Source organism: Lactuca sativa, chromosome 8, assembly GCF_002870075.4.
Source record: "Lactuca sativa cultivar Salinas chromosome 8, Lsat_Salinas_v11, whole genome shotgun sequence".
Classification (NCBI taxonomy): Eukaryota; Viridiplantae; Streptophyta; class Magnoliopsida; order Asterales; family Asteraceae; genus Lactuca; species Lactuca sativa.
Genome location: NC_056630.2, coordinates 36,150,983 through 36,167,323, shown reverse-complemented (window position 1 = coordinate 36,167,323; position 16,341 = coordinate 36,150,983). Strand labels below are relative to the sequence as shown.

Genomic DNA, 16,341 nt, shown 5'->3' with positions numbered 1-16,341 from the left:
AATGAAACCAAATTGTTGAGAAACAGGTATAAGTTGCTGGTAATAAATGTGTGTGGTACACCATTGGTCATTTGGTTCTTGGTTTGTATCTCATGTTTACCATATTTTATTTGTTTATTGTTTAGTTGAATTTTAATAATAGTTATTTTCTGGAAAATTCAGAACCCCTGCACTTTGGGTTCTTTGTTTGCTGTCAACTTGGAGCTATGTAAGAGATTAATGAGTTTGAAATTACCATTGGTACATGAGATCTTTAAAATTACCCTTTATCAAATTAAGAACAAATTTTGGTGTAAATTGCGAGTTGAACAAAAGAATATCTTTGTTGCTATTCTATGAAAATATAATTAAACATTAACAGTTATTATTATTTTTTACCAAGAATGATTCTAAATACATGCAAATAAACAAAACCATAATAAACAATCACGAACTGAAAGTATATTATACAACATTGAACAAATAAATATACAACAAGCTCTGTCATATTATGTAGATAATTATAAAATTTTCTAACATGAATTATCTACTACGACGCTAAAAAATGGGAAAAGTTATTTGTTTGAGTTTTACAATGTTGGATAGTTATTAATCCAAAACAAAAATGTATGTTCATTTTGAAACATTAACAATATACTTTGATTTTTAACCATTGTTTTCGTTGAATATTACACCCACAACTCATCAAACAGTTCAAAATTTCGGAATAAGTTAAGATGTTATAGTTATTTGGAGTTAACATTATTACAATTTAAAAGAAAGTGATTAATTACAATTTGCAAGGAAGGCATTGTTTGAGGATTGTATAAACTAAAGAATTACCAATATTTTGTACCATGGTTAATACTTCATGATTTTTATGGTTTGATCTGATAGCCGCAAGAAAACTATTCACATAAATGAGTTAATCGTTGTCCGAAATCTATTCACTGTCGCCGCTTTGCGCGGGCAAACGACTAGTGTGTGTGTGTGTGTGTGTGTATATATATATATATATATATATATATATATATATATATATATATATATATATAATCGGGTTTTAAACGGGCGAACAGTATTGTAACCGTGTCCACCCCGCCCCCGCTTCGGGTGCAAAATATAAGCCCCATACCCGCCCCGTTACCCGTTAATGCGGGTAATCCCCGACCCGTTAGGGTCGGGTACCCGCGGATACCCGAATCCACGGGTCAAATTTGCATCTCTATGTATCAGTCACTGTTGCATGCAAGGTACACATTTTATTCTTCATGTTATGTCGATTGGAAACATGTGATAACGATTTGGAGTTTTGATATACTTCTTGGATACCATGTAACCGCGTTTAAGAAATTGCATTTGATGGATCGATTTGATACATACTACTAGAAACTTGAGTTTCAGCTATGGATTTTGCTACGGATATGTTCTCTAGCAAAATTTAGACTTATAGCTACGAAATTACGACGGATCTACCATGTTTTTGATATGTTTTTTATAGTTATTTTATTTATTCAACATGTGGAATATTAGTGAGGATTTACCGAGGGATCAGCTATGGATCTCGCAAGTATTTATCGATGCACCACTATCCCTCGCTAATCAGTCGAAAAATGAAGGGCCTTAGCTAGGGTTCAACGAAGGATAAAAAATTGCGCCATCTGGTACGCGTTTAGCGAGAGAACATCGACGGAAACTATATTGTGGGTACGCGCGTTTTGTTTTTCCTATCGCCAATCTCTAGCTGAAATTGGCACAACCCAGTTCCATCTTCACGAAATGCATTGAAATTTCTGGTACGCGTTTCCTTCCCTCCAGCATACTTTGAAGTTCACGAAATGCGTTTTGTTTTTTCTATCACTCTGGACTCTGGACATGAATTTTGAACAGATGACGGCATAGAAGTTCCCTTCAATCTGTTAACCCACTTCCATCTCACAATCTCTGTTTGAACAGATGACGATGACGACACTACTCACTCGATTCCGGCAACCTCCACATTTTTAAGCTGAAAGTATTCTTCGTTAACTTTCGGATTCAGGTAAATCTCATCCCTATTAGGTTAATTTTAGTTCAATTGCACAATATACTTTGTTAGGGTTTAATTTCTCATTTTTTTCTTTTTCAATCGATGTCCCTCTTATCTCTCAGCATTATATACATGAATAACCCTGAAAGTTAGAATTAGAACTTGATTTAGGGCTTGATTCATCATAGTTTGTCATCCAATTTACGAGAATTTAAGGATTCAGGAACACCAGTAGCCAAAACATTTAGGTTTTCCCCAATTCTCTTTCATATTTAGGGGGTGGTCTCTCTGATAAGTCCTATTCCCTTTTGAGGTCTTGAAGTTGATGTGGTCTCTCTGATAAGTCCTATTCCCTTTTGAGGTCTTGAAGTTAATGTGGTCTCTCTGAGAATTTAAGGATTCAGGGCTTCCACCTTCTTTCTGTAAGTATACAATTAAAATTTAAAACCACATTATTACATTAAAAAGAAAATAAGTTGATTAAAAAAAACAAATACAGACCAGAATTCCAGTAAGGGCAGTGACTTTTTGCATAACAAGTGAGAGTTTTTTCAGTTGAAAGTCAAAGTGGATTGTTCTTTGCACTATGCTTGCTTTAATGTCATCGTATATTCTTTCAACCCTGTGGGAGATGAATATGTTAAAAAAATTATAATAATAATAGTGAAATGACATAATTGACCCTGATTAAACACATACCATTCGTTCCCTTCTTTGTCGAAAATTAAAGTCAAAATTAGCTTGATGGTGTAAAAACATTCCTCAACTGCATATTGCATATAATCATCTCTTGAAATTCTATCCCATAGTTCGTCTTGTGTGTCACTCTCTCCAGCTATATCTTTTGCAAGGAATAACTAAACATAAAAAAGAAAATAAATAAATAAATATTTATAAAGAAAATGTAAAAATTCAAAATTGAAGGATTTTTAGTAACCTTGTTGACTAGTAGAAAAAGAGGCCATTGCACCATGGGAACAGTTCCAGTATTTTTAGGCATTTGAAGCAATTCCATTTCCCTGAAAAGAAAGACACGTCAAAAGTCAAAACCTGAGGGCAAAAATGTAATATTTTACCTAAACAAGTCATGTTAATAGAAGTTAAAAACTCACAGATTAGTAATGTAATCTTCTTCTCTTAGATTCTTGACAATCTCATTCCAGAAAGGTGAAATCTAGCAGCATCAAACTTATCTTTTACAAGAATCTGACCAGTTACCTTAAGGGAACTCCTGAAAAATATAATTAAACATTAATATAGGACAGAAAATGGAATTCAACAAATTATGTTACGAAATTTCATAAAGACATCTTATATTAAATACATAGCAAGTGCATGCATACGATCTTATATTAATCGTCCTAATTGTCTTACATAATCAATGATGATTCCAAATGACTTATTGTATGGGCCCTTTTATCATGGCAGTTTCTAATTTTGCATTAGTATTTAAAAAAAACTCTCGGTGGACAAAGTACAAAATTTCATTTTAATTGTAAAATTATACAAAACTTACATTTAAAGATAATTTATAATTTAGATAAAAAAATTAATGAATTTGGTGCAAGGGCAAAATGGTCATAAGAAAAATTAAAAGCCGAATAGTTGGATTTTAAGAAATCAGGGACTAAAAAAGTTAAGAAGCATAAAATTTGCTAACCCATTTCTTTTCGGACCAAACCCAAAGAAAAATTGTTAAGCTAAAGGACCATAAGTGTAAAACTAACAATCAAATGCTTTTAATGTGATTATTAGAAATGAATGCAAAGTTGTATACTTGTACATATAATGATATTACCCCACAATCCGAAGTTAATTTCGATAGGTTTCTTCTTCGATCCTCTCATGGCTTGTGAAACATGAAGTCTTTTTTTGTAATTTGTTTTAAGACCTAATTTGTTTTAGGGAGGGAATAGGATGAGAGAGGTTGTCTTGTGATGAGCCATATTGTGTTCCCCCTCTTTATCCATTCTTCAATGGCCTTTCTTTCATACGTTTGACCAGTTGCTAGGGTTACTGGATCACTAAAGATATGGCTAGTTATGGGACACACAGAATCTTTTGGTGGCCTTGATTGTGTATAAGATTGGGGAGAACCAAAGTTTGGACTCCCGTTACCATATTCTCCATGGAAGCTGAAATTTTCAAAAAAGAAATACAAATTTAGGACAAAAACAACAATACTCAATTCCCATATAAAAAAAATGACTCATAATTACCTTTTATCTGATGCTGAGTCTTCTTATTTGCATTACTGGAACTTCGCCCATGACCAACTTTTGTCCAAACTCTTTTCTTATGTTCCTAAGCATTAAAGCAACAATTAGTAAGCCATCAATTTAGAAACATTTTTGTAAGCCACAACTTTAAGACAAACTCTAGATTCATTACCTGAGTCTGCTGAGCTACTACTGAGATCATGGTGCGCTAATGACCATTTTACCCTTACACTCCTAAAAAACAAATTTTACAATATTCATCAATGTTAAGTCAATCTTTTAACGTGAGAGTAGTCAGGAGGATAAAGAATGGTAAGTAGTTAAAAAGTTAGTGTCTTAATAGATTAAGCCAAGTTTTTTGACTTAACCCATTAAGTCATTATGTCAAATTTGAATAAGAAGAGATAGAAAAAAGGTAAGAAACTAACCTGTATGCTTCTCTTGAATTCTTATTAGGCTTTAGAACTGGTGAGAACCCTACACTTTTAGGCAAAATGGGTCACATAATCTGGAATTTTGAGACTCACCTCATGCAAAGGAGTCATATGTTGCCCTATTAATTATCATTTTTTGTCATTTTGGTACTCCCTATATACTATTGGTTTTATAAGTTGTTAACAGGGGAAAATGGTCAATAAACTAAACAGAAATAGATACAGGTGAGGGGCAAAATCGTCCGTAAAATGTCAATAAACTGTCAACAGGGGCAATTTATTAATACTAAAGGATTGGCATAAAAGTAAAACTACTAGAAACCACATCGTTATTTAAGCTTCTGTTCCTAATTCTACCTTACTCACTTTCTTTGTTTTTATTTATTAAATCAAGTATCGCTTTTTTGAGTATTAAAATTAACACGAATTTAATAGTACTACCAATAACTAATCTCTTATTATTAATTAAATAAGATCTCATAGAACTAATAATATTATTATATAACTTGATATAACATCTTTATAACAACATTAACTAAAAAAAATTAGGTACAAGAAATTAAAATATATGAAAAATTATTTTTTTTGAAAAGATTGTATAGTATTACGTTAGATAACAAAAGATATGCAAATGACACTTTAGGTCCCTGTAGTTTTAATATTCCGGAATTATATTTTTAGTCGCTGTAGCTTTAAATTTTAGGAATTACACTTTTGGTCACTATGAAAGTGGGAAATAAGCAAAAGACACTTTTGGTTTCTATAGTTTTAGTTTTCCAAAATTATATTCTTGGTCCCTAAAGTTTTTAGTTTGCGGGAATTACATTTCTGGTCCTTGTAGTTTATTTTTACAAAATTACATTTTTGTCCCTGTAGTTTTTAATTTGCAAAAGTTAAATTTCTGGAATTACAATTTTGGTCACTATGAAAGAGGGAAATAAGCAAGACACTTTTAGTCCCTATAGTTCTAGTTTTCCAAAATTATCTTTTTGGTCCCTGAAGCTTTTAGTTTGCAGGAATTACAATTCTTGTCCCTGTAGCTTTTTGGAAGGAACATCTAGTACAATAACATCCCAAGAAGTACTTTATAAAAAATTCCTATCATATCATTGTACTTACAAAGTTTCCTATCATGGTATTGTATTTACAAAGTTTCCTATCATGGCATTGTACTTACAAAGTTTCCTATCATGGCATTGTACTTTAGGTTGTCTATGAACGTGTACGAAATGAGATGCGTGGGGAAATGGATGCTAAAGCTGCAGAAATGGAAGCTAAACATCAACAAATGCGTGAGGAAATGGATGCGAAAGCTACAGCAATAGATGTCAAACAACAACAAATTGATGCAAAATATGAAGCAATGGAGAAGATGTATGCAGCCTTGCAAAATATGATGAGAAATTGAAAATTAGAGGTAATATGATGTTAACCATTAGTATTTGATGTTTTTGCATGACTTGTTAACCTTTTGTATTTGATACTTTTGATTGTTTTGAATAATATTTTATAGGAATTTGAACCGAAGATGATTGGATGGACATGAAATGAAGAGAGCATCTAAAATGTTATTTTGAAATTATGTTTTGTGAAAACTCATTTCCCGATGCATACTTTGGATTTCTTGGTGCTAAAATGTTATTTTGAAGTTAAACCTTTGGGAGTTTGATGTTATATGGATAGTTTTGGTTTTGGATGTTCTTTGAATGATACTTTGGTAAATTTTGATAGTTTTGATATTGTAATGTTTGGTTGCATTGTTATTTGATGTTTTTTAGTATAAAAATTTGATGATTGTAGTATTTTTTTTCTTTTAGAATCATAATAAAAAAACTGATATTACAAGTTCGCGTCGGATTGGTGAGAATAAAAAAAAGTATTTTAATGCATCAATTTTGCGAGGGATTAGCTACGGAAAAATATCATGTCTAAAGTTTGCGACGGATCAGCGACGGAACAAAAAAAAATTAATGTATAAATTTTGCAAGGGATTAGCTACGGAAAAAAACCATGTCTAAAGTTTGCGACAGATTAGTGACGAAAAAAAAAAGAAATCAATATATGAATTTTGCAAGGGATTTGCTACGGAAAAAAATCGATCACTGAAATTTTGCGACAGAAAAGCGACAGAATGACTTTATCAAATTTTGTCGCTAATGCCCTGAGTAAATGTGTTGAATGACATTTAGCGACGGATATTCTGTCGCTACATTTGTCGCAAGGAAAAACCACTTCGTCGCTAAAACCCTCGCTGAGAAATTAGCCACTTATAAATTACCTATGGAGTGAGTCCGTCGCTGATCCATCGCAAACAACATTTAGCGACGGAATAGCGACGGATACTTCCGTCTCTAAAACTCATGTTTCTAGTAGTGTTTGCTTTATTTTTTCTTTTGTTATATACATAAATCGGTTTAGTGATTCAGTTAGCTTGCATTTGTTGTAGTCGGTTTTTAACAATTCAATTAGCTTGCGTTTGTTGTAGTCGGTTTTTAACAATTTGATTAGCTTGCGTTCGTTGTAGTTTGTTTGCTTATTTTTGTATATGCATGTAGTTGGTTTATTGGAATGATTTTTTTACATATGTTTGATGTAAACAATTTGATTTGCTTCTTAATGTGTTGTTTTACACTTTGTTTGCTGTTGTATTGTTTTGGTTTATTTTTTGTTTGCTTTTGTTGTATTCTTGATTTTGTTATAGATTACGATTTATTTTGGTTCACTGCGAGCTGTTACTATTGTGTTTTAGCTTTAGATAATCAAAATTTTGTGGACTTTGTTTAGTTTATGGTTGTTGCTGAACTTTATTGTTGTTTTAATTAGTTCCAGGTTTACCTCTTCTAGATGGAGCATGCTGCAATTTCAGTAACTAAAAAGAACACTAGTAATGAAGACCGTCAAGCTATATATCAGTCCTTATTGCTAGATAGTTCCTGTGGTGAGTTAAAAAAGGGTTCCGTATGTGATTTAGTATCACAATTCTCGGTATCCAAGCGGACCGTTAGTCGCATTTGGCATCAAGCGAAATGTCAAGTTGATAATGGACAAACGGTTGATTTATCTTCAAACATGCCAACAGTTGTTGGAGGAAAAAGGTTCAAATCAATTTAAATCGAGTTATGGAAATTCCATTACGTCATCGAACCAATATAAGATCTCTTGCTAAATCTTTAGGTGTTTCTAAATCAACCATGCATAGGCATATCAAGGAAGGTGAACTTCGACCACACACGAACGCCATGAAACCGAAACTCACTGTTGAGAATAAAAGAGCAAGGCTGGAATTTTGTTTATCTAAGGTCACACGATCATTGTCAAGTCCGATTCCTAAATTCCATGATATGTTTAATGTTGTTCATATTGATTAAAAGTGGTTTTACATGTCAAAACCATCAAAACGTTACTACCTTGTGCCCGACGAAAGTGAACCATTAAGAACATACCAAAGAAAAAAGTTCATCACAAAGGTTATGTTTTTGGCAACCGTAGCGAGACCAAGATTTAATGAATATGGGAAGAAGTTTTTTCGAGAAAAATTGGTATCTATCCATTTACAACATTAGAACCTACTAAGCGTTCAAGCAAAAACCAAGTAGCGGGGACATTGGAGACGAAGCCCATTATGTCGGTTACCAAAGAGGTAACAAGGTCATGGTTGATAGAAAAAGTGCTACTAGATATTAGAGCTAAATGGCCGTAGGCTCATGGTGGTCCCATATTTATTCAACAAGATAACGCAAAACCGCATATCGATGTTAATGGTAGCGAGTTCCTTCAAGCAACACCTCGAGATGGATTTGATATTCCACTATGTTTTCAGCCCCCCAATAGTCCATATTTAAATGTTTTAGACCTTGGTTTTTTTCGAGCTATCCAATCACTTCAAGAACAAGAGGCTTTGGGTACAATTAATGAATTGGTTTCTGCAGTTTACACATCTTTGAAAGAATGCAAGCACGACAACTTAACAATGTATTTTTAACTTTGCAAACGTGCATGAAAGAAATCATAAAGGTTCGAGGTGACAACAATTATCAAATACCGCATATTGGTAAGAGTAGGTTGGATCGAGAAGATAACTTGCCACTCTGAATTGAGTGTGATCAATATCTAATAAACGAAGCTGCACAACATTTGTATATGCATAGTTAATCGAGGAAAAGAAAATTAAGTATGATAACTCTTTGTGTGCAAAATTAAGTATGATAACTCTTTGTATTTTTTAATTAAAATATTCCAACGAGTCCTCAAAGTTAATTGTGATAATGCTTTGTATTTTTTGATTAAAATATTACCACTAAAAAGTTGGATTCGTTGCAGTTCAAAAAATGTCATTTACAAAAAATAAAATAAAATAACAGAACAGTGGAAAATGCGTATATCTAATTATTGTAGTTTACTTTATTAAATGCTATGGGTAATATGGTAAAAAGTTATATCTACTTTTGGTAGTAGACAATAATTTTGGGACAAACTAAAATAATAAGGTGGACAAGAATTTTGGGACGAAAGAAGTATTTTTTTTGTTGTTTTTCTATTATTTTTAATAAATAAATAATATTTTTTTTTTTCGTTTGGACTGTCGTCGTCGTCGTCGTTATTATTAATATTATTATTAACGATATATATATATATATATATATATATATATATATATATATATATATATATATATATATATATATATATATATGTCTTCGTCATTATTATTAATAGTATTATTATTAACGCTATATATATCTATATATCCGTTTGAATTATTTTTGTGTTATTTTTATTTTCATTTAAACTATCAATGTGTTATTTTTTCTTTGTTTTAACTATCTTTGTATTATTTTTTTGTTATCTCTGTATTATTTTTCCGTTCAAACTATTCATATATTATTATTATTTTTTCATTCAGACTATCTTTATGTTATTTTTTCATTAACACTATCATTGTGTTATTTTTTTATCTAGACTATTAAAGAGACATCTAGATTATTAAAGAGACATCTAATCAAATCATTTTTTAAAATAATAATTATAATAATAATAATAACAACAACAAAAAGACAAAACAAAAAACAACAAAAAGGACAAAATACGTCTAATCAAAAAGGACTTTAAAGACAATAAAATGACAAAAAAAGGATGAGGAATTATATGGATTATCGGGGTACATACAATAACACTCTTTCTAAATTATCATACTAAGAAAACATTTCCACTTATCTTAAGGCACATAACCCCTAACTTTTGACTTCTTGTTCTTATGAATTAGTTTTTCATAGGAAAGTTTTGTAGGATGACAATTCATAGTATGTTGTATATATATGAAAGACATATATCCTTATAAGTTGCATGTGCTTTAATCATTTGATTGTTTTACTGTTTTTCTGCTTAAGGCATTGTAGTTGTAACCCTAAAACCCATAAGTGGTATCAGGGACTAGGGCTATCTTTCATATATTTGCACATTGATGAATCGATCGAAAGAAAAAAGAAACCTGTTTTTGGATTTGTCGCAACTCACGACATGAGCATTGATGCCCACAACGTGAGCTCAGCTTAGGTCCGATTTTTTGAAGATTTTCTGCCTAATCTGCCTTTTTTTAATATATAATTACTTGCTATACTTATCCTTCAAATCTGATTTTGGTGTATCTAATATGATAAAATAAAAGCCTAGAAGTTATGAGATAATTATTTGACTTGATTAATTGTTTTGTTGATCAATATGATTGATCTTTTAAGTGTACAAATAATAAATCCAAATATTAATTGAACTTAATAATTAATGTCAAATAATATTTGGTATTTTGAAAAGTTTAAAATACATCCTTATGAATCTTATTATTAATTTAATTAAGTGATTAATTAAAAGATAATTAATAAATCCATAAAAGGTTTAAATTTAATTAAATTAAAAGTTTAATATATTAAAAGATTAAACCATTGCAATTTTAAAATGTGTATAAAAAAGTCAGTCGAACCGCTAGTACACCTCATTCACGAAGTGATACTATAATGGAATTTTAAGGAAGCAGCCTATAAAATGACCGTCATTGGGTATCCATTCTTACCTACCGCTCTCTTGTATGGTGATGGTCGTTAGCCGAATGGGTTTGATAGGACAATTAATTCTCATTAATAAGTATAATGCGATGAAAAAGTAACTAAACTATTTTGAAAAAATCTCACTCTTAGTTACTTTTGGAAAAATGTGAATTTGTATGCTATTTCATGAAATTGCACATTACACTTTATAAGTCGTTAGTGGAGCGTGTGTGGTTAACCAACACACTAATGGGGGACTAATAAAGAGTGGTAGTGGATGTCTCGAAAATTATCGTTGATTAATGGAGCGCGCATGGTTAACTGAAATAGTAAAACGAGATGATAAATGACATCGAGAATGCCAATCTAATTTGCATGGTTATTCATATATCGTTTGTGATCATCGACATTCCAGTCACAAATGTGAGAACATAATCTGAGATTAAAAATGTCATTAATTAGATTCAGTGAGTATTAAAAGATCTAGGAGTTTCATAAGATTGAAATTGGTAAAAGCCTTACCTACCTAAAATAGATTTGAATTTCATTACGGCATCCCTCTTCAAAGTTCCACTGGAAAATATGGATCCTAGCCTTAATTTAAAATTTATGGGTTAATAATTAAGGACTAAAATCAACTAACTTGAATTCTCTTTTCTCCTATTATAGATGTCGTGTCAAGATAACAATGGTCTTCCTTATTTTTGTGGAAATGGTTTTCCTCTTTCTCCAGAAGATGATCTTCCACTTTCAGATCAATGTGAAAATGTTTTCTCTTCTTTGGGAAATGGTGGAATTGGACGTCATGCTTCTTCAACTCTTCCTCTTCCTCCTCCAGTGACTCTCCCCACATCACGTTATCCTCGAGTTGAAAGACACGAAACTACTCAAGCCCTATTGGCATATCTTCTATGTTAAAAAAGCATAAGTTGTATATAAAAACATATGTACCATATATATATATATATATATATATATATATATATATATATATATATATATATATATATATATATATATATAGGGAAGAGTTATATGGAAAACGAATGATTAGGGCAACACATATTTGAACCAATGAAAACATGACAACACATCACTTCCACAATAACTTCCACAATACATTACTTGTGAAGAAAGAAATGGACACATGTCATTTGATTATTGGTTCCGGTAGATGTTGCCCTAGTTATTTGTTTTCCATAGAACTCATTCCTATATATATATATATATATATATATATATATATATATATATATATATATATATATATATATATATACTCTCATGTATTTCGTAGACTCCTACAAGAACTTCAGGAAGCCACATACATGGCCCATAATATCCATTCGGAAACTATAAGACTGAATATGATCAAAAAGTTGGAAAGTAGTATAAAAATGGTATGAAATGCATTTAAAGAACCAAAGAACACAAATATGTGTGTAAAATGAACCCTAATTAATGCCAATGGTGATCTATCAGCATCTATCTGCATTATTAATGAACCATGAATTCAAAATATTTTGGAATTAAGTGCATCAGTGTAGATATATGGTGATAAAATGCACTTCAAATCTTGAAAGATAATATCTCTAGTGACCAAGGGTGTTTACACATGAAATCAAACATGGGTTTTTTAGAAGAATATAATATAAAGCATACAAACTTAGAAACAAGAGTAAAATATACTTTTGGTCCCTTAATAAAGCAAATCTATAAAATTTGGGTCCTTGTACCATTTTCGCTCCCTATTTCCATGTGACTATTTTTTGTCCCCAAATATAGATGACTTTTGCAACTTTGGTTCCAATTTTTTTGTCATTTTACTTGAAACGAGTAAAAAAACGTTATAAACCTCAAACAAGGACCCATAGCTATAGCTACCTGTACACCATCATATCATTTCCAAGAAGGCATAATCACCCAACACAACACCCTTATTTGGGTTCGATAGAACTAAAAGTGTACCTTTAAACATTAACATAAAAACTAAATAAGAACATAAAGTGTTTTATACTATTAAGGGTAAAAACTACATGTTAACACATTGATTCTCAGGGGCATATTGGTGGTTGTCGAGGCCAACAAAATTAATAACCCTAAATCTTTTACACTAAAATAGTATATAGTGGTAAAGGGATCGTATCCACGGAGATTGGTTCAATTTAAATCGCTATGTAAATCTCTTTGTAAAATACTCGCAAAATAAAATCAAAAGTAAAAAAAGGGGGGGGTAATTCTTTCGATTGTTCAACAAAAATTAAAACCAGCTAGAATGAAAATATGACAAGTAAACAAGTAAAAGATTGGATTAAATTCAAAGAAGTGGAATTGGTTGATGTTGGGGAACACCTCATGGATGATATGATTGACTTATCATTAGACTTAATGGAATAACACTTGTGAATTGGTTTAACTTGGCTATAGCAATTCATAAGCACAAATTGCCTCAACTCTTCTTAGAAATTAAAATGGTTAGAGGATCTCTTAACACATTTCCTTAATTGAAGTCGCAAAATCAATGAAGCATAAAATCTTGTGAAAATCAATTAGCTTTAAGTTGTAAGAGTTACCAAGTCCAAAAGATAATCAAATGCTTACATTGTCATTATGGAGGAAACATTTCCATGGTCTAAATGAAATGAAAACAAACATATAAACCATTTGTTGCTTACTAATTTGAAGGTCTATTACTTAACCAAGAAATTAGTCAACAAAAACAAGCATTCATTCATCCAAGCTCATGATCAAATATAAATAAACATACCAAGATGTTTAACTAGAAAACATTCCCATAAACATCAAACACAAATGTAATGATAAGTCTTCAAAGCAAATAATCATCCATAGGTTAAACCCTAATCAACCAAATGAAAGTTTAGCCAAGCATGGCCAAAGTAAAAGAAAAACAATATAGATTAGTGGTATCAAACATTGTCTTAGATGCAAGATGAAAGGAAATTACACTAATCTTCCAAAAGTTCTTCAAATCTTCTAAGACTCCTTGAGAGAGAATATGGTGTGTGTTCTTCAAGTCCCCCCCCCCCCCCCCCAAATGGCTCCAATCTCCAGCAAAAGGGAGTTGATTTCCGGATTCAAAAAGGTGCCAAAAGTCACCCACCAAACTTCCACAAATAGAGTCAACAAGTCAAACCCGGAATCAGCTCAGAACAATTCACGCAGACCGTGTATGAGTCCACGCGGACCACGTGGGTCACGCTGAATGTGAGACTTGGGCCATTAATCATGCATTTTAGTCAAATCTTCACTTCTTTAACTTCAGCACATAACCATAACTCTTTAGGACCCATTTGTCATTCCAAAGCCTTCTAATGATTGTCCCAATACTCCTTAAATTTTCTTGTAGCTTGATTCCGCATCGCCTCATCATCATCCTTGCCCACAAATTAAATCCAAATTGATTTCTTCTTTTACGCAAGCACCAAGCCCAATCGCACAACTTCAAGTCCACAAGCAACTCACATGCCTCCATAAGTCCCGCATCCTTCTAAGCCTCCAATAACAAATAGTCTTCGGTAAATCCTGCAATTAAGCTCAAAAGACTAGAAAGCACCCGGTAAAGGAGAAAAATGACAAAAAGAGAAAATATGCATGAAGATTGACTAAAATGAGATGGTTTTAACTAAAAATAAACTATGAAAAGAAGTAATAAAAACGAAACTATCACATATTCTTTTCCTTTTATCAACCACAAGTTCTTTATTTGGTTTCCAAAACCTTTTCTTGTTGCAGAGTAATGAATGGAACTTATTAAAGGAATTGGAATTAAGCATAGCAATTCATCTCAGTGTAATGTAAGGGAACTTGTGGTTCACAAAATATTTTTGATAAGAATGGAATTTCTGAAAGGATTTGGAATAAATTTTGAAAGTACAATGTTTTAATAATAAAAACTTAGAAGTTATAATACTATAGTTGGTAACCAAAACCAAACATGTTTAGTTATTCAAAGTACAGAGACTAAATAGGAAAAATAATAAAATTACAATGTGTTGATAGGTTTGATTATGTAAGTATAATGTTTTAATGGGAATTTTTATAACTTAGCATATAAATAGCATTCAATTAGAGCATAAAAACTTATGAGGCAATATGGAAAGACTTACTCCCTACTTGACATTTTGCATATATATTAATATTAAGTAATAGGAAAAGTACAATTTGGTTTCTTACCATGGCATCATTGTAAATGTTCATTTAGCTTTTTTTTTTCTTCCAGATTTCTAGTTGCTCTTGACAGCTCCAGCATTGCTCTAATTTCTCTCAGGCCATCAGATGCGATATGACTTCACTACAATAATCACACACCTAATTGAGCATCAATAGGCCTTATCAAATTTACTAAAATACATAAATTTATCATACCCATAATATTTTTGTGGCAATGAAAATCAAAAATTGTTTCAAATATGCAAATTACACTTCTATTTGTAAATGAATTGAAAATACAAACAATAAATTATCTTTCTCTAAATGAATTTCTAATAGCTTAATAAGTTGTTTAATATCTTAATTTGGTTGGTGATTATTTACTTCTCTCTGCACAATTTCACCCTCAAAACAAAGCAAAAAAACTCTTTAACTTAGTTAAGACATTTCATCAACCAATCATCTTTGTCTGATAGATGCTCTAGTTTTGATTGGGTGACCTAATCCAAAAGACCAACAAAACAAAAATTAAATGGAGGAGAAAGAGAAAGAAACCTAGAGAGGTCGTATGTATTAATTAATATTTAAGGTAGCAAGTATATGTATGTCATTAATTTACCTTTGATATAGTTCAAGTAGATCTTTGGGTGTAAAAGTAAAGTGTCACATAATCCTTTACTAAAATTGCTAAAAGTCATGTAATGTAACGACCCAAATTTTTTTTTTTTTTTTATATTACTTTAGAAAACATTAATAAATAAAAACATTGTCTAAATAAAAAGAAACATTGTTTGTTCACACCATAACACATTGCAACCATGTTCTCAAAAGCCAAACCGTACATCCCATCAAATATCAGAGTACAATCCCAGTAAATCTCATAAATGCGGAAACCGAAGAGTGTGTGTATGACGTGCCGCTACCGCGCCGGCTCCTTCCCCTTCGATGCAGAGGTACCTGAAAACAAAACTGTAAACGTAAGCACAAAGCTTAGTGAGTTCCCCCAACGTACCGCATACCATACAAACACATAACATATATACTGCCAGGCTATTCTGGGGTGCCTGACTACCCGGTACGGCCATTCTGGGGTGCCGACCTACCCATACGGCCATTCTGGGGTGCCGTCTTACCCGTGTCAAGCCATTCTGGGGTGCTGACTACCCATCGGTCCTAACAACCGATCCTCGGGGACTATTTCACCCCTACTACTACGATCACATATAACATAACAAGCCAGCATGCATACATATCGTCACATACTGTCAGACGTATCTGGGGTGTCTGACTACCCTTCGGTCTGAACAACCAAACTCTACTACTATCACATACAGCATATCATGCTAGCATATAACATGTCAGGTACTAGCGAACTTAGATGATATCACAAAGACAATCATCTATCATACAACTCCTACTGGTGGGTCGGCATTGTGGCCTTAGACCCACCGCTACTGGAAGGTAACTCACCT

General features: G+C 32.1%; 1 protein-coding gene and 1 long non-coding RNA gene across 3 annotated transcripts; both read right to left on the bottom strand.

The window, feature by feature from the left end:
* Nucleotides 1–2,227: 2,227 nt before the first annotated feature.
* On the bottom strand, nucleotides 2,228–3,204 carry LOC111889333 (callose synthase 9-like). The gene is made up of 5 exons (XM_023885466.3): nucleotides 3,121–3,204; nucleotides 2,946–3,027; nucleotides 2,708–2,865; nucleotides 2,510–2,630; nucleotides 2,228–2,428 (listed from the first exon to the last, which is right to left on the bottom strand). The coding sequence occupies exons 2-5, from the start codon at nucleotides 3,021–3,023 to the stop codon at nucleotides 2,228–2,230; spliced, it is 558 nt and encodes a 185-aa protein (XP_023741234.2). The 5' UTR covers nucleotides 3,024–3,027; nucleotides 3,121–3,204.
* An 856-nt stretch (nucleotides 3,205–4,060) lies between these two features.
* On the bottom strand, nucleotides 4,061–7,044 carry LOC111889335 (uncharacterized). 2 transcript variants are annotated; one of them, XR_006185361.2, is made up of 5 exons: nucleotides 6,940–7,044; nucleotides 4,656–4,709; nucleotides 4,400–4,461; nucleotides 4,228–4,312; nucleotides 4,061–4,143 (listed from the first exon to the last, which is right to left on the bottom strand). It is a non-coding gene; the product is annotated as an uncharacterized LOC111889335 (long non-coding RNA). The 2 variants fall into 2 exon arrangements; XR_006185360.2 differs by having other exon boundaries at nucleotides 4,656–4,704.
* Between the last annotated feature and the right edge of the window lie 9,297 nt (nucleotides 7,045–16,341).